At 37.5% G+C, this 19,956-nt stretch overlaps 1 protein-coding gene across 1 annotated transcript in view; it reads right to left on the bottom strand.

Moving 5' to 3' along the window:
- Positions 1-19,956, bottom strand: part of LOC114477864 (CUB and sushi domain-containing protein 3-like) — a 243,390-nt gene that overhangs the window by 99,737 nt on the left and 123,697 nt on the right. The window contains 4 exon segments of the mRNA XM_028470524.1: positions 10,107-10,223; positions 15,822-16,016; positions 16,185-16,372; positions 17,562-17,700. Coding sequence (XP_028326325.1) covers positions 10,107-10,223; positions 15,822-16,016; positions 16,185-16,372; positions 17,562-17,700 — 639 coding nt within the window.

Below are 19,956 nucleotides of genomic sequence, written 5' to 3'. Positions count from 1 at the left end.
TCCAGAGAATAGGTCAAACTCATTTTAACTCAGGGTCCAAAATACAGACTGGTTTGATCTCCAGTGGGCCGCAGATTATAGTCGGAGTAAAAGAATATTTACAATGTGCCCTGGTTTGCACCTCTACATAAAGATTATATGTTAAAGATGCAAAGCAGCAACAAAATACACTAGTTATTAGTGGCGTATATCAGTCCCGGTAGGAACATCACTTGAATTTCTTCTTTGTGGAATAATCTGAAGAAAATTGCAGGATTTTGGAAAGATTTAGAGTTACTTTAACAAATTGAGATTGCAAATGACTGCCATCTTGTGATATAAGCATGTGAAAACTGTAATCCCTGCAAATGCTGTGTGGTTTAATCAAGATTGTGTATTTGGACTGGCTCAGATATCTAAAGTTGAATTAGTTGATACAATGATTCATGTTTTCTGTCATTTCTGTCATTACATTGTCAGTGCTATGTAACATTTCAAGCACTCTCCAATGCAAACACTATGAAATCACTAACCAGGAATAAATTCTTCTCTATAAAGGTTTTTATTTCAGTAATTCAGCATTTCTTTAAAACAATGCAGTGTAAAACATCCCAAGATCTATAGAAAACGACTCCAAACATCATGCTGTAGTTCTACTCACGGCAACAAACAGTAAACGTTCACAAAGAAAAATAAGTGAGGGATATCACGAAGTAAACAAATTCCTTAATCAGTTATCAAGGCAAAAGAATATGATTGGCTGAATCAAGCCATGCGTGACAAAATCTGACTGCCCGCTTCATCTGGCTGTTTCTTTTTTAATGACGTCTTCTTGAGTTGAATCCACTTTGCTGTAAAAATCAAGGGCAAAGGGTGCGGAGAGGGGGAGTGAGTGGGCCACTCATGCACTTGTGCATCGCATGTGATTGAGGGATTATCATAAATTTTCCTGTCAGGCGGCAGAAGAGCTGCTGTATACAAATACAATGTCAATAAGGAATTTCTGGTGTTCACGGTTTTTTTTTTTTACCACATCTGGCAAACTGACACGTACCTTGAAGGGTTACTGTTTAAGCTATTGTTTGTTTTGCTAGGTATTAATTGTATTCATAATAATAATAATAATGCATCACAGTTCACCAAGTTCACCACACACAGTTCACCAAGTCAAATTCCTCGTGTGTATAACATACATTACTTGGCAATAAAGTTGATTCTGATTCTGATTCTGATTTTACAGTATATAGCGCTTTTTTGGACACTCAAAGACGTTTTACAGAATAAAGGATCATTCTTTCACTCCACACTTAGTGGCGGTAAACTACTATTGTAGCCACAGCTGCCCTGGGGCAGACTGAACACACCATTCTGCTTGTGAATTGATTTTGTGCTTAAATCTCTCAATAGCATTGCTTCTTATGGCACTTAAAACAATCAGAAATAACTATGTCAAAGCTCAAGACAGGTTTAAAGTGTAGATATTGCTTTCAGTAGAGGCCATAGAAAATGTCTCTGCCTTAAAAGTGAACAGTCTGTAGTCGTGTGTTGGAACAATAACAGAATAAGACTTAAAATACTGGGTTTTTTTCTGTTGTTTTTTTTACATCAAACTCACCAAACCTATTCTACGCAAGGATGACACACACACAATAATTGCAGCTTCAAATGATACAAAGCATCTTCCTGTGTGGCAACAGACTGTCCACTCACCTGCGTCACACAGTGGCTTTTGTGACTCATCACCACCTACAGTTTAAAGCAACCAGCTTTTCATTTTCCCAGAAGATTATACTCATACTCAAAATACACACATGTAATTGTTTTGGGACAAGGCTTTGGGAATCAAGGTACTTGAATGCATTATCTTTTACCTGCTTTGACTGATTTTGCTTGGTCAAAATATTCTTTAATGTTTTAAAGTTCTTTACTTGTTTTTGTTATTCAGTTCCTCATTCTAAAGGAATTGATGATTTAAAAGAACCAGAATGGCAAAAAGTAGGCGGTTATTAACTAATTATTTGTGTATTTAAAAATCTGAATGGATCAATAACAACTATTTGCTTCTACATTGTCTAGTTTTCAATTTTATTTTATTTTCATGCATCTTTGTCATTTTTTTTATGTATCAGTTTAAATGCCATTTATTTTTCTGTTTTTTTTTCCTGATTCCAAATGTACGCTTTGAAGCCTCAATCTCTAATCTTATCTCAGGTCTGTAATCTAATATATCTTCTAGTATCACTTCTTCCCGCAAAGTTTCCCATTTTCCCACTGTCAATCAAAGTGAATGCGGAACTGTGCACGGAAACAAGGCCGCGCGTCACAACAGCAAACAGGTAAATATGATTTTGGCTCTTACCTAACCCACAGACCTATAGCAATGCGACCCGATGTGACCTTGTTATGTTCCGCAATGCACATGCAGAAAAGTAGAGGTGTGGCTTCTGGTAGATTGGCAGAGACAGTGGGAGGAAGTAAGGCTGTTTAGGGCGGGACATCGAGACGTTCCTCAGAAACTCCTGATATCAGCTTTAACGTCATTCAGGTAATTGCAGTGGTAATAATTGATTGCGACAGGTGACCAATAACTGCATTTTGGAGCTCACTTTTTGTGTCACTAAGCTGTGTTTTAACACATTGGATCTTCAGAACCAAACCCATGAATTTGATTATGCTCTGATATTCCTCTACAGCTGTTGTGGATGAAAGCTAGACAGGTCATCGCTAATGCAACTGGAATGTAACGCAAGCTTGTTGTGCCCACATCCACTGGATTAGCAACATGTGCCTTAAGGCAAAGTATGCAGAAAACCCAAATGATGTGTTAGACACGCTCACAGCACTGGCAAACGTAAAAGCTAAGAAAAATTGAAGCATGTGTTGGTCCTCCTGGTTATGAATTATGGAAGAGCTACCTGTCCTTTTTGCTTTGCAGCCGTGCTGGTCCTCTGAGAATGTTCACTGTGACAGCATACACAAGCCTCATTTACAGAAACCAAAGGGATTAGATGGCAGCAGAGACACATATATATTTAATGACCCATTATCACAATGAAATTGCATCAGATCCTTTGGCAGGGATTACGTGGCTTCACCTTGGAACAAGCTTAACTGAGTCCATCAGGCTTCTATCTTAGGTTAAAAAAATAAGACTACATGGATGTGCATGTTCACATGTCTCAAACCAATCCTTTTAATTATTACTTTGATACATTTACCAAATTCAAATATATCAATGAGCTAACTTGCCTAAAAATGTAACATGAAGGAGCAAAAAAACCAACAAAAACGGTAAAAGCACATGGAGAAGGACCCGATTATAAAGATAAGTTTGGGTTTGAAAAAGCTGTCAAGGAGCTAAAGATCTTTAAGAGCGACTGGAGAAAAGAAATCATTACTTTAAGGAGGAAATAAAAAAAGAAGTGAAGCAGGAAATAGCCAAAGAGATGGCGACATACTTGACAATAATTACGGAGGTGGAAATGAGACTCGGTGAGACTGAAAATTGGAAAACAGAGGTAAAAGAAGTCGTGCTTCAGTAACCTAAACACCAGAAGATGCTGCAAAACGGGCTACCAGAGCAGGACGGGAGAAGCAGACAGACCGACGTGTGTATTTTTGGACTGCAGGAGGGCAACCTGGGTGCTCAATTATTTGTAAAACTTTCCCTAGCGACTGACACAACGTTCAGATAAATTCATAAATTCACATTCACTTTTTACAAAGTTAAATACAAAAAAAGTTGTACACATTGGAAAATTTAGGTTGGCAAAAGTCTGGGTTTTTAGTTATTCCTAAAAACTTATTTAGAACAAATCTTTTTCACATTATTCCATAAAAAGCAATTTGGAACCATTTTTTTAAATGTATGTGTGTGTTTTACCAAAAAAGCACTTAGTCCAAGCATAAAAAGAGCTCTCCACTAAGCCATTGAGATTAGCATTAAAAAAAATGTACTTTCTTCTGTGAAATTGTGTCTGTATATTTACAGGCAGTGCCCAAGGCAAAGGTTGAGTACGATGAATAATTCATCCTTTTACAAAAGAAGCAGAGTTATTGTTTGAAATATGACTACAAACGTTATTTCTGACAGAATAATAAACATTAAAGGGCAAGACAGATACACATTTGGCCCTAACGACATTTGAATGGTGAAAAGTAAACTAGCTGTATGTGTGTGTGTGGGGTGGTGGAGGGTGGGGGCGGGGGGTGGAGTGGTGGCGTCGAGGGTTTTTATGGAGTTCACACACGACAGTTTTAAACACAGGGGAACTGTGCTAGCATTCTTGTTTTTATCATTTTCATTAATATTAACTGTATGCAGTCCATAAATGCCGATACTAACATGTGTTTCTAAATTATAAACGCAAAAAAATCGCAAGGAGATGGAATTTCTATGGCATATTTTTCCTAATAATTACACTGATGCTTATGGGAGAATAGCTCTAGATTATACATTGCTGCCTAATATTATGAATACATTTTTATTATAAGCATACATATTGTCACAAAATACAGCCTGGTAAAAAGGCTGTTCATACATAAACACAAACAGACAAATACTCACTTACTCAGAAGGATTCAACAGTGGCAGGAATCCATTCAAACTCATCTTTGGTGTATGCAAATATCAGGCAAAACTCAACACATTTGTCCACCAGGCTTTTTTTTAGCTGCCCTAATCCTTTGTAATGACAATTTAGCCTAAATCTTAAAATGGGCATTTTCTGCTGATAGATAAAATATGTAGTGGAAAAATACAGCTTTGTTTAATAGATTAACTGGTGCATTTAAAAATAATGAGTAATGAGTAAATCACAATTGCTATTTTTGACTTTAAGTTGTTGTCTTGTACCTGAAGCAGTTAAAACAAACAGCACAGGTTCTGGACCCAAAACTATAGATCATGGACCCTTTTTAGTGGGTCGCAGGTATCAACCATGTTTAAAAAAAACTAACTATTAAGCTCTTGTTTTGCCTACATATTATCGAAGCATGCTTCATCTTTTTTGAATTACTGTACAATAATTAATTTTTATGTTTTATACACTTATTGGTTTCATTTTTTTAGCGGTCTCTCATTTACATCATTTGTAGAGATTTTCTGGTACACATCTCCAGCTTTCAACGGCTGTATAGCAGGGATACACCCTGGATAGGGTATAGGGATAGGTCCATCGCAGAGTAAACACAACAAGACAGAAAACCACTCACACAATCCCATTCACTAGCCTTTTACCTGACATGCATATTTTTGGATGGAGTATCCAGAGAAAATACATGCAAGCATGGGGAGAACATGCAACCTCCGCAAAAAAAAAAAAAAGTATGTTTTTTTTCTAGTTTTTTTTTTTTTTTTTGAACAAAACCCATATAGCTGTATGGGGCTCTAATTCAATTTTGTTGTTGCATTTTAGCATTATTCTCCAGAGACAAAAAAAAAAAACACAATTATAATTACAATTATATTCCTATTACTCAACAACAGCTAATATCTGGTTTTCACTCAGATGGCAATGATTATCTCAAACCAACACTCGGCCATGTAATGGCACTAATCATCCATCCAGTCATCCATTTTCTACATCCACTTCATCCATTCTAGGACCACGGGGAGCTGAAGCCCATTCCAGACAGGTAGTGTGGAGCAAATGGTGGCAACACATCGTTAAACTATTAGAAAGCTAATGCAGAGAGACAGACAATAACCCACATGAATGTTAAGAGCCATTAATTAACTGAACATACATGACTGTGGACTGCAGAGAGGGAATCACACAAACAGAAAAACGCTGCAGCCTCTGCCTGGATTCAACAAATGAACGAGAGCGTGATACAAAAGGCAAGATAAATTAAGCATGTATTATTTCCAACAAGTGGACAGATCTCTAGCAAATCCCACAGAGTTATAAGTGTTAAAAATCACTCTAGTACCTTTAGAACCAGATACAATCTTCGTCAAGTCCCCCTTTAAACCCTTCAGCAGAAACATTAAGAAAAAATATTTCCCTGATTTTTGAAGAACTTTTTGCTAATCAATCACCACAGTGACGACTATTTTCAACTAAATATTCCCTAAAGCCATTTATTCGTAGAATAGCTGTTGTGGTGTGATCAGCAATTGCCTCTTAAAGATTTCACATTTCCAGAGCAACATAAATTATAGGACAGTGGAGGTATTGATTTTATTGTGGAAATGTCCTTTCAGTGCTGCACTTTGTAGATGGTCCCTGCCCACTTTGCTCCTGATCCATTGCTCATTGACGTCACTGAATCTTTTTTAGCTCGGCAGACGGACTCTAATGAAGAAAACAGTTCTATAGTGTATTCTATGTGTGTGGAGATTGCACTTGTGCAGTGTTTACATAGTGAGCTATCAATGCCAGAAAACGGAAACACTATATATCTGTTTTAACTTTATGTAACTCAGATGAGCAGGCTGGTACCCAATTGTCCATAGACCAGTACCATACCGGGGCATGGTGGTTGTCCATTTGAGATGTCTGAATGAGTTCTTACTGAGGATCACCGCAAGTTCCTTTTCTGCCTCTCCTGAACTACATCCCTGAATAATGAGGGAGTTTGATCCAGCTGCATGAAGTGTGTGCATTCCTGAGCAACAGTTCCCTACCTGTCCTTTAGAGAGAACACACCTTATGTCCGTAACTTATATCAGGTGTTCTCAATCTTGAGGTTGCAAGACACTGGGAGGGGGTCCCCAGATGCCTTCAAGAAACTAAGAAAATATTTTGAACAATTTGAGCCCATTTATGCTTATTTTTACCCTTTTTCTGCAACTAAAGCAAACTTGCCCTATTTTAACCTATTTTCATCACTTTTTATTCCTATATTTTTGCTCCTTTTAATGCATTTTTGTTACATTACTCCAAATTCAGAAACTTCGCCATCAAATTTTAATTCCTTTTTGGCACATTTTTTCCACTTTCAAGGCATTTCCGGCACTTATAAACCCTTTCCACCACTTTTCCCACCTAATGGCACACGTGTTGACCCATTATTGTCATTTTTAACCTCTTTTCACCATATACTGTATCATGTTTATTTTTACCTACATTCACAATTTGTCATGCCCATTATTTTCCAGTTTAAACAAATTGTTCCTACTAATTGTTCCAATATTGACACTTTGAACCCTTTTAACCACTTTGTCTGTCCGTTTTTGGCTACTTTAATCCGCAACTTTTAACCAATTGCTGTGGTTTTTAAAATCCCATTCCACCACCTTTTCCACTATTTGGTCACTTTTAACCCATTTTATTTCTGATTAAAACAAGGATTGACATCTTTAAAATAACTAATTATTATGGCACAAATAATAATAAACAATAAATATTTTTCAGATAAATGAATAAATAACAGATTCATAGAACAATGGACCATCATTTTGCTGACTTTATGGATGGGCCCCAAAACGCTCTCCCCTTTATCCCTCCTTATAGATGGCCCTGTCTCCACATGACTGTTCTTCAATGTTCATGTTTGTGTTCAACCAACTTCAGGTACATTGGGGGTCCCCGGTTTCTGGCACCTTTATTTTGAGGGTCACAGGCTAAAAGGTATGAGAACCACTGACTTAAATAACTAAAACAATCGGCCTCAAGGAGTCTCGTGCGTGCTGTACTGCCCTGCTGAAAATAGGGCCCCATGTCTGGAAGGCTTATGGTCTACTGTTGTTCACATGAAGGGCAGAGCCAGCCACACAAATGACATTCCACCCCAGGCACGTACACATTTCAATTACCTGTATACTAGACACTGAAATGTGATTTCTGTTATCTTAGAACCCACAGGCTAAACACAGCAATCAAGATGCAATGAAGAAAACTGAATCCATCTGTAAAGTCTTTCACAAGGAGCAGAGGTTCCAAACCGTTTCTGTCCCCTGAGCCCATGAGTACTCAATCATTAAGCCATGTGTTGCTTATGTTTGTCAAAACCATCAACAAAACCATTCCCTCCATCTCAAAGCATTAGAAACATGGGCTTTAAATCATTCAATCATGTTTACTAGGCTTTAACATTGTGTCTCCTCACAGTTGGGCCACGATTTATCATCGACCAGGTGGAAAAATTATCAGGTGCACACATACCTTGTTAGAATTTTGCTTCTATAAGAACTGAGAAGATCACGGGCTCATCATCATGTTATATATGTAGATACATGTTATTATGTGCCCAAGCAATTTCCCCCCGTACCCCTAAGGCAGCATCTACTCTTGGTTGAGAATTACATGCATCTTAAGACTGCCAAATAGCTTGTCGTCAACATGAATGACAAATGGCTTTTTGTAGCGTGAACTATAAAAAAAACAATGTTTTTCTCTTAATAAAATCTTTAATAAAGATAAAGAATGTACAAGAGCCTTTTCTTCTCCTTTAACTTAGCGTTTTTCCCCATAATAATTGTATGTTCAAAAGTCCATGTTTGCTAGGGTCCATCACAGCTAGAAGCTACAGACATTAAAATGTCATCTGCCCATGTCCAAGCACTGCAATGCAAACTACCTTCACTATTTTTTTCCGGCTACGCCACTGAGTCTTACTGATGACGTATCAGCGAGACTTCGTCACAGCCTCTGTCACTACACCCTTGAATACTTTTGCAAGCCCAGGTGGGAACGTTGCTTGGCGACCTCCACACTCCATTAAGCTTGTGTTGGCAGTTTGGGCGAAGACTACATTTGTATGCAATATTTATTAAAGAAAAAAAGACCTGTGGGTGCCTGTGCTCCAATGAGAAGTGGGAGATAGCAAACAGATTATGTAAAATGTCAGAATGGATCATCACATGGGATTAATCTGTGTTCCATAAGCACAAGGCTTTAAAGAAATAAAACACCTGCCAAGAGTTCCGCAGCTTTTAATGCCCAACATGGAATATTGAGCAGAACCAAATCAAGGTCTCAAAGAGATCTCGCTGAATTATGTATATCAGGAGGCGGATGGATAAATGGAGCACACGAGAATTTGCTTGGCTCATCTATTCCCCACAGCTTTTTCCTGCTTGGCCTTCCACTCCACTATCTGCGCTATAGCATTTCTCATGTCAACACAAACAACTTTTGTTTGCTCTGATCCTTTTCTGTCTTCCTCCGACAAGAACCAACACCATGTCTCTTTTGTCTGCGGTAGTGCACGACAGTAAAGAACACCAGTTGCATAGCGATGCTCGGGTGTGAAGCACTTGAATATGTGCATTGATGAATTGAGCCTAAATCGATTAAAGCTTAAACTCTTTGCAAGCAGACACCTCACCTGAATGTGTAAACGAGATAGTGAACATAAAATATTAGTATATATCAGGGGACACTAACATTCCTGAAACTTTAAGCTATACTTAAAACGTGATGAATATTCTAAAGGGCAACCAGTTTGATAAACACTTCTTAAAGACAACGTTTTTATTATTTTCTCTTTAATTAGAGGTCAAAATAATGAAGCAGTAACTTAAAAGTTTAAACATGTGAAGTTTAAGTTTAAACATGTAACACTTTTTTTCTTACTTCATGCAAATGTTTTATTTTCATTTCATTTCATTGGAAATCATCATGTTCCTATATTTAATAAGCCATTAACTAACAACTTTTAACTAATTCTAAAACATGCAACGTGTTTGTATAATTCAACAATTGTGTAATATTTTACAAAAATCCACTTTGCGTCACTTTTTTTTTTCTTCTTTTTAACACGTTCTTCAATCTAAACATCAAATCTGCAGTATGTTTTAACAACATTACACATTCATCAGAATGTTTCAGTGAAAATAAACTTATAAGCTAGGCTATGGCGACATCTGTATTTATCTTTGTGAGTTTGAAGCCTGCAAGTCAGTTAGATTTTAGACTCAGCTCATTCTGCTCCTGTTAAAACAGGCCAGAGGGCCCCTCTAGTAGTCCATGCGGGCTACCAGGGGCATGTTGATACCCTTGGTCTATACTAACAATGCAGATCAGTTCAGATGCATCAAATTCTTGACTAGTTATGCCATTACTTTATCACATTGATGTTAGTTTATAGAGTTATAACAACTTTTTGACGTTCTCATCAGATACATTCAAACTAACAGTTAGCTGCACCAGCATAAAAATAATAACAGCATTTCTTACCAAAATCTCCAGGTACAAAGACGTCGTACACACAGCTCTGGCCTTTGGTGTAATTATGTGGGTAGTTTGGGGACAGCACAGTCCCCTCTGAGCCAGTGAAGTGACCTCCACAGGGAGCTGTTAGAGACCAAGGTAAGCAACAAAGAAACACAGTTAACAAATGTGGAACCACCAGCTTAGAATACCTGGGGAAGCAAGGCAATAAAAATACGATCGGCACATTTATTTTAACAGACAGGAGTGCTGGCTAAGCGTCTCCCATAGCAAAACGAGATCAGAAGTGGCCTTTGAACTTTCAACTGCTGACTAAAGAGGTTGTAGCCAGGAGACAAAAGTAATTTGAAACACGATGAGAGAATAGTATGAGAAATAAATAAAAACAGAAAGCCTGAAGGAGATTTTTGGGGTTAAAGTCCCAAATAATAGGCAAGGAAAAATAGTTTTTCTCTTACAGATAGATAAAAACATCATCAGTCAAGCTCAGCAACATGAGTTTAGAATGAGGATAAACTTTTCATCAAAATAGTTGGTAACACTTTACTTGAAGTTTTACTCATTATGCTGTCATTAGCATGAATAAGGTGTCATGGATGCTGTCATTAAAGGGCCCATGTTATGCTAAATCAAATTTTCTGTGCTTAAAACATCATAAAAGTGTTATTTCGTCTTCATACACATGCCCAAAGTGTTTTTTTCATTGATTCCCTCAATCGTTAGTTAGAGGGTGATTTGCTCCTTTCTTACTGCAGGGTGAGCCCAAACAACTCACTCCAATTTGATGATGCATTCCCACTTTGATGACAAATTTGACGCAGAACTGAGCTGGAGAAGCCACGCCTCCAGGAAGCTCTCTGCCGTGATTGACATGTATTTCAGCGTCCTTCGCGCAGTGCTATGTATGTATTTTCTACAGTCTATGTATGTACCGCTGAACGCCCCGCCCCTACGCTTTGTGTCGTGTTTATAAAGCAGCATGAGCTCGGCTACAGAGTGAGTGGGAGGAGGGTGGGCCGTCCTCTGGCCCTACGTTACTGTGCGGGAAGGAGGAAGTCAGTGTCCCGTCTATAGACACGCCCACTCATGAATATGCATAAGTAGGTCACAAATCAGCCTGCTTGTGTAGAGTTGCTCAGAAAGTGACTTTTCAGAGGCTAAAACTGGAAAATAAACGAGGTTGGGAAAATAAACCTCAAATATTATGTTTTTGGGGTTCTTAGAACGAATGGCGATGGGTGAAAAATAGCATGACATGGGACCTTTAAGCTATCATTAAGTGACGCTCTCTAAATTATGACCCGTTTGGAGCTATGTTGGCATTTTTTGGGTTAGGTGGAGGGATCTAGTGGGGTTAGGTAGGGTTAAGGCTAGGAGTTAGGGTAACAAACGACACTTAAGGACAGCCTTCATGACACCTTATTCATGCTAATGACAGGTGTCATGTCACAATAATGACAGTGTAATGTCAGCCTTTAAGATTAAAATTGCAAGTTAAGTGTTACCAAATAGTTTTTCCCCTTTTTTTAAAAAAAGAAAAAAAAAAGTTAAATATATCTAAAATGTATATGTAATGTAAGTAAAACAATGCATGCTCTTCACTGTTTAAGGTGTCCATCTGTCAGACACCGTGCCATAGTGTGAGGCTGAATGTATAAATCCAAGCTGAAGTCTCCCGAGCACCTGCAGTGCGTCTTAAAGCACTGTATGTCCTAAGCTGTTAATGATGTACATGATTTGCCGAGAGGCACCCTAATGGTGTTTCTAAGACCTTGCAGACTGAGCAGTCAGGGTAGGGAAGCCTCGACTGTAAACAAACACACATTCATCTGCTGAATAGGAGCTGTCACCAGCTGCTCTGAACTCCCTGTAGCCTACGCTATGCACATATCACTGCTGTTTCATCGTGCAACACATAAGCAGCAGGCAGCGGTGTGTACGCAAAAAAAGAAAGATCAGCAGTTTGTTCACTCCAGCGTGTCAGAGAAGCGAAAGGCATGGAATCAAACATATGTGATGACTGCCAGTGGGGCTTTAATTCTAGGTGAATTGTCAGAGGGAAAGTAAAACAAGGTGCTGTGTTGGAGGGTGATGTTGAAAACATGAATAAGTGGAAAGGTGAGCACACTGTCCTATCAATTAACAGCCCTGTCAATGAACGCACGGCAAAAACCAAACAATCGGTAATCTAATTTCATTTGTGCATTCAACTTTTCTGCAGCGTCCTGGAAATCTGCTGGTGCCTAACCGAGCTCCCATTGGGATCACCCTGACGGAACACCACTACTAGACACAATATGGACACTTCACTAACTCAAGCCACAAATTTAGGACTGCCGGAGGAAGCTCGAGTGCCTGGAGACACAAGCCACACAAGCACAGGGAGACCATGCAAACTACACCCAGAACCATTCCAAGTGCAACAATCTGGAATTTAATTGAACCTAGAGCACAGGAAGTGTGAAGCCCTAGACCATATTTTCTGCTTCTCCAAGAGATGATTAATAAGTATTCAAAAGGAAAAATGAACGTGTGTATTTATTTTAAACGTTGTCTTCTACCAAATGGAACTGAAATGAAAACAAATCAAGATATTGTAATAAATTGTAATTTCATAGTCTGTTAGAATGACAGACTATTGTCTGCAGTCAACCTATATCCTGCAGCAGATTCCCTTTTCTTTTTGTGCTCGAGCAAATTCTGGTGCTGTGACTTCTCCCAGAAATCAGGGCATGTAGATAATGTATTAATATCGGTTCTGTTGCATACAATCTACTTCTTACTTTTCAGCTAAAGGCTGATTATTGGATCAAATCCTGCATGCCAGCCTTCACTCTCCCTGTGCATCAGAAAACCTTGGCTGCCAATTATCCTGCCATTGTTAGCTCCGCCAAGGAGGTTAAGTCTTTGCCAGCATTATTTAATCTATTTATTTATTTATTTGTTTGTCTGTTAACATTCAAAAAGTAATGCACGGATTCTAAATTAAATTTCCAGGAGATATCCAAAACTGGATATGGAAGAATTGATTAGATTTTGGGGATGAAATGGATCAACATACTGCCTCATTTTTGAAAAATCGATCATTCCCATACATTCAGCTCTTTGAGCTGTTTCTTAAACACCTCCTGCTGGTGACTTTGCACAATAAATGCGATAGTCACAAGTTCTGTTTTACTTTCTGTTTTGATCATACAACAACACAGCCAACTGCATTAAGTTTCGTCCAAGCCTTTAAAGTGTGAGTGATGATGGTATAATGATCAGGATGATTGATTCAACTGATTGATGAAACGAGCTAAAAGGACATTTGGCTGTTGGAGGACGTCTGTGCTTTTTCAGTGCTCTTGTTCATTCCTTATACACATTTTTCAAAATATCTTGACTGCTTCAGACCATAACCCCCTACAATCAAGTTTAAGGGCACTGAATTAATCCCACACATATAATACAGTATGTATCGGTGTGAGATGAACCTTATTCTGCTTATCTGTAAATAGTCATTATAATGAGGTCAATCATATAGTACATTATAACAACAAAAACACTGTAGGATTTCCTTAGTGATTTGTAACTTGATTTGAGTGCATGTTCTTGAGAATTTTCTTGATTTTATGTCACTTTGTCATTTAATCCCATGACAATGTAAAGGCCATTAACAACCTTTTACATCTGGAAGTGTTGAAAACACTTATTAGGGCTCTTTACACTTTGAAAGCAAAGACTGCAGAAGATGTCAAAGGGTTCAAAACGACAGCCTCCTCAGTCACTCCTAATGGAAGAGGCACTTCACCTGAAACCATGTATCTGATTGAAATGTATTGCAAGACTAGTCATTTGTGTAATTACTTATTTCAACGAATCAAAATATAACATACTGTATGTGGGTTCCTCCAGATGCTTGAAAATAAAATTGGTATTTGTTGGGGCTAAATAAAAGTATTGTTTACTAAGGTTGAGTACTACAGGCAGACCATTGTGACAATTATACGTTTCTCCTATTACAACACAATGGCATTTTATGACAGCAGTTTGCAATGTACTGGAAGCTCTTTACTAAACCATATAAAGCGACGGGGGCCTGCCATATGTTGGACCAGCTGAAGCTATTACATTTTGCCTTTAGAGGATTAACTCATCCGTTCAAATTTGGTCTCAAAGTGAAAACCCTTGGTGAAGAGGTGTTGATGGACCCTTTAGTGGAGCACATGACTCCAGGGCTGTTCAGAGCAGATACACTGGTGCCTATTGTAGAAGTAATGAAACGCTCCCTGGTGTGAGACTGGGAGTTCTCCATCCATACCGGTGCAAATGAATGCTGAAATGTTACTCTGGAATAAATACTGGGTGCTGAAAAGATTAAATTAGCCTGATGGTTCTTTACTATTTAGCTAATAGCTGCTACTCCTGAATGCAGGTGGAGATTTGTGCAATTAAGTCCATTTTATCTAAATACATTAAATGGTATAAATATGATCTAAAAAATTATATAAATATAAAGTTTTTTTGTGAGTTTTCATATTTTATATGTTCCTCAACATATCAGCAATAACAAATGTCACTTGTTGCACTGGGATAGTAAAACTACAAATCCAACCAAATGGTTTACACCTACATTCTAAAATAAATTGGTACTTCATCTATGATTTATTCACATAGACTGATCTTCCAGTCTGTCTGCCCCCTCTCTGGGTAGTGTGGGCAACATCCTCAGCACGGAAGCCCAGACTGCCATATTCCGAGTCACTTCCACCAGCTCCTCTGGAAGAATTCAAAGGCTTTCCCAAACCAGCTGAGAGATATAATTTATCTAGCATGTCCTGGCGTGGTCCTGGGGTTTCTTCCCACAGTGGCGACCAGGAGGTATCTCTACTCCAAACCCAAACCACATCGAATTGTTTCTTTCCTCATAGAAAAGCAGCAGCTTTACTCTGAATCCCACATAGATGTTTTACCTCCTCACCCTTTATATAAGGCTGAGCCTGTTCACTCTGCAGAGAAATCTCACTTCAGTCCCTCGTACTTGTGATGGTGTTCTTTCAGTCATTACCCAAAGCTCGTGAACCATAGGTGAGGATTGGAGCACAGATCGACCAGTAAACAGAGAGCTTTGCCTTCTGGCTTAGCTCTCCACCATAACGGACCTGTTTATCTTTCGCTTTACTGCAGACACTGCCCGAAGTGATTTTAACAACGGAAAACAATCAAACCTTTAGATACTTTCATGGAATTGATCCTATAATTTACATTTGATTTGCCCCTCAGATTAATTGTATCTCCAGGATTTATGCTAAATGTCAGTTGTTTTTTTGAAATAATAGATGGATAACAAAATAATTGAAACTCGACATGCTTGAACAAGTAAAGCATAAACTATTACACATTTTTTTTTCAAAGTTCATATTAAAACTTTGATTGGAAACCTTAACGAAAAGGGTGGGAAAGAAAAAAAAGCAAAAATATGAAATAACTCATTAATTCCATTATTATTATTATTGACGCTTTTAAAAATGTACATATACATTAGATACTTGAGACAAGTCTGCTTTACTACTTTACCTCTCCTTGGATCAGCATTAACTATGATTTAAGACGTTTTCAACACACTTGTTTTTACTTTCCCTCTACCTGCTCATGTGCAGTATATCAAGCATCAACCAAACTGAAAAAGGCCAGCTCTCAATCACTCAGTTTTAGGTAAAGTGTTGCCTCGAGTCTCACCTTGACAGCTTGGCTTAGCTCTGTCCCACTCGGGTCTCTTGCTGTTGCCCATGACACATGTCAGAGTAGAATAGCCCTGCAGCAGGTAGCCAGCCTCACAATGGAATGTCACCATGGATCCCAGTTTGTAGTCCGTGCCCATTCTAGTACCATTCATTACAATCCCTGGGTCAAAACATGCCTCCCGCAGTTTTGCTGTCGAAAAAAATGACACAAACATATTTGCTCATGTTATAAATAAAATATGTGACAATAGGAGGAAAAAATAAGACATTACCACTAGAGGCTACTTTAATAACCCCAAACAATACAATTATTTGTGATATATTGTAGCAAAGATGTCGTGTGAAAAAACACAAGTACCTTTGTACTCCAGGTGAAAGCCAGTGTAGCTCACGGAGCCATCACTACGAAATGCCAAGTACATTAAATTTGAAGTGCTCTCCATCTTCTCAGGAAGTTTACTGTCTTGAAAACTGCCAATCAGATGAGCAGTGCTGTCTTGCCCATCATAGATGTATAAGAAGTCATAGTTTGGTTCAATACTGAAGCTGTAAGCAAACAAAGAAACAAAAAAAGACATAAATATCAGACAGGCGTTTTGTTTTGTGAACTCAGATGCTGCACATTGATTTTACAAGGCTAGGTTTTAGGCTGCAACAGGTTTTTAATTTGAGTCTACATTGCAGTATGGGAAATAACACATTTTCACTTAATAGCTTTGTGTATCCAGACAAAGTTTTAAAAAAATCTTCCCAAGAGGTGAGAAGAGATTAAATTGCTGTGACACTGCAGTGAAGCAAAGTCTTCCCAGATGGCAATGGTGATGCGGTGTGAAAAGATTGCTTCATATTGTAATGCTATATATCAAATCACGCGCTGCAGTCAGAGGGAGAAGCGTATTTGTTTTCAAAATAATGAGCATACTTTATGGCAAAGATGTAAATAGCTGGGAGATAATAGCATTGGAGTCGGATCAAAGCAATTCCAATTTAAAAATCATAACTCCTTTCTTTCATTTGGAGTCCCCAGGAGAAAAAGCAGTGTTTGCATTAACAGGATTATATGCTTGTTGAAGGTCAAAGTTCAAAAAAGAACATTATAATATCTTCTCCTCGACCTTAAGAAAAGGATAGAGTGTGAAATAAATGATATAAAGTAAAGTAGTGCATTATCTTATGAATATGAGCGCAAATTACAGATTACCAATGTAAATTGCCCTGCAGCACATCAGCGACTTTGCTTTGTAAGTAATTCTGCAAGTTGGGATGACAAAATTGATATTGGCAAAATTAGCATTGCGAGGATATTATTCAGCCTAGAAATCAACCTGCACTCGAGCACCACAACACAACCTATAGTTACATGTTAGCAAAGTGACTTTTTTTTTCTTTCTATCTTCCAAAGTCAGAGACCCTGCTTTACACACATGGGTAACGTTACTTAATACTGTGACGTTAGAGACAGGGCCACCACAGAAAACACACAACCTGTGATACAACGCGAGCTGCAGTGCATCCACTGAGAATGGATTTGTGCTGCAGTCGTAGCAGAAGTCTAGTAGAACATCCAACATCTAAGCCAATGGACTTATTTAAGCGCGTGAACTGATTCTTAAAAACCACAGCTGTTTCTTTCATCATTTCTACTGCTCACTCCCAGAAGAAAAAAAAAAAAAAAAAACTCTTAAATTCCCACATTTTAACATAAAAATTACGAATGCATGTGATTCATTATTACCTGATGAAAGCAAGAGAAATGACATAGTCAGAATGGACTGCAATGAGCCAGTCACAGTCCTTGCTGTGTGGGTAGGGATGAGGGTAATTGGGAGAAAGAATAAATCCAGAAGATCCAGTCACGTTTCCACCACAAGGAGCTTCAGGGGGGGAAAAAAAGAGATGGATGAGAAGTATAAAAATGCTACGCCACTACTTTGAACAAAATAAACACTGAATGTACATCTTCCCACACCGTTGACAGAAAATGTCAAATCTTTGCGGCTCAATATCAATAAAGAATGAATAGGTTTATAAGATTATAAATGGAGTGTCTTATCTCTATACAGTTAATTGGATCTGTTTTATATGGTTTGCAAATAAAAAAAACAACAATAACAAACTTGATTTTTCCTCGATCAGGGCTTTTTATGTGAGAATGACGGATCATTAGGAGAACAGGAAACGTTTTAAGCACTCATACTGAATGCAAAACAAAGATCTTCACCTTTTGAATTCTTCATTGCCCTGTCATCAATTATATGCTTTCTTTCTGCCACTTATCTGACAATTGAGTGACTTCATGGTCCAACTTGGCCCACAAGTATTTAGAATACACAGATAAGAAATTTTTTTAATTAGCATTCTTTGAATAGTTAGACATTGTATTTTAACTGACTGTATTCAACCATTGTGCTACGCCTTAGTGATTTTTCAACCACTTCATCAGGTATGCATTGGAAAAAAAAATCCAATTTTACATTGGAGGTACAAATATGTGAGAATTGCAACGGTTACTTGCATTTTCCGATATTAAATGCTTTCATTTCACTAACTGAGTGAACTAATCCCCCCTTCTACAGCCAATAGTGGACAGTAGGTAGCAGAACAAGATTTGAATATATTGAAATTGTTACATAGTGCGAGGTGAGCCCTTGCTAATTCATGTTCGAGCAATCCTGCACTTGTACCCTGTAAGATATCTTCATCTAAAACTAAAACTTTACTTAGAACGTTGAAAAACATGTTAATAGAATTGCTACAGTCATATTTCAGTCCATTACTAGTGTAAATATTTTAATGAAGGCAGAATTAAAAATTAAAAAATTAAAAATAGCACTTTTACAATACTGGAATATGAATGCATCTAATAACGCATTAAAAGTCCTCACGTTACTGTAATTGAGTTGTTTTTATGGGTACTTTTTAGAGTATTAGCATCAGCAATTTAAAAAAATGAAATGACCAGACAACAATCAAATACTTCACATCATAGCCGAACAATCAGACTAAACGTAATGTACGGCGCCAAAAAAGCATTAAATGGAGGTAATTTTCTCAGTTTTAGAGTTCATAAATGTAGCTATAGCTAGAACCTGAGAATTGTTATTTATTTGGAATTTAATTCATTGGTGTTATTTTATTACATTTTTGACAAATACAAATGCCTTTGTGGAAAATAAAGTAAGTTCCAATTGTGCAAGATGTCACTTCCTTTTTAAGTTTTTACATTAGATGTTTACTGTATGCAAGGAAACTATACCAAGATTTATTACCAACAAAAAACGTGGGGGTGAAAGTAACTTGTAACTTTTTTTTGTACTATTTCTGTATCATATTGGTATATAGTTGTATATTTGTATTATTATCATTATTAGTAGTAGTATTATCTATCCTACTTTATTGTTTAAACAGTCTTTTACTTAATTATACACTTATTTATTGTTCTTTCGTCTTTGTTAACATTTTTATTCTTTTATTTGTGATTTTTTCTGTGGCTGTAACAAAAGCAACTTCTCCCTTAATAAAGGAATTCTGATTCTGATTTAATTGAGCTACTTTTTACTTGTACTTGAGTACTTTATGCATGACTTACTTGTACTTGTACTCGAGTACAATTTTAATCAAGTAACAATACTTCTACTTGAGTAGGATACATCAGTACTTTTTACACCTCTGACTACCACCTAAGCTAAAATTGATCATTTCATTGATACTAAAACTAACCTAGCAGATTACTCGGAGTGAGGTTTAAATGATGTAATACTGCCTGTGGCATTATTTCATGTACTAATATAAAGTTCCTCATGTGACTAAGTGGTGTCTTATTAGTGTTTAGAACTTTCCTGATCCTATAAATTTACATTTAGCATCATTTTTACATGACTTATGTATGTTTTTGGTTTCAAAATAGGCCTACGTGGGGTGTAGGCATATGTTTTTATTACAAAAAGCAGTATTTATATGAATAAGTTGGATAAAAAAGTATTCAAACTAAAAAGACTACTGCATACTGTTAATAATTTAACTCTCACTGTGGTTTCACATGTCCTAGCAGTTAGGTGCTACTTATTTTGACGTTGTTCAGGTGGTATGGTGATAAACCAAGTTCAGAGGTGTAATATTGTACCAACAAT

This window comes from Gouania willdenowi, chromosome 16, assembly GCF_900634775.1.
Source record: "Gouania willdenowi chromosome 16, fGouWil2.1, whole genome shotgun sequence".
Taxonomy (NCBI): domain Eukaryota; kingdom Metazoa; phylum Chordata; class Actinopteri; order Blenniiformes; family Gobiesocidae; genus Gouania; species Gouania willdenowi.
The sequence above is the reverse complement of the archived record's forward strand: the minus strand, read 5'-3'. Positions and strand labels throughout refer to the sequence as shown.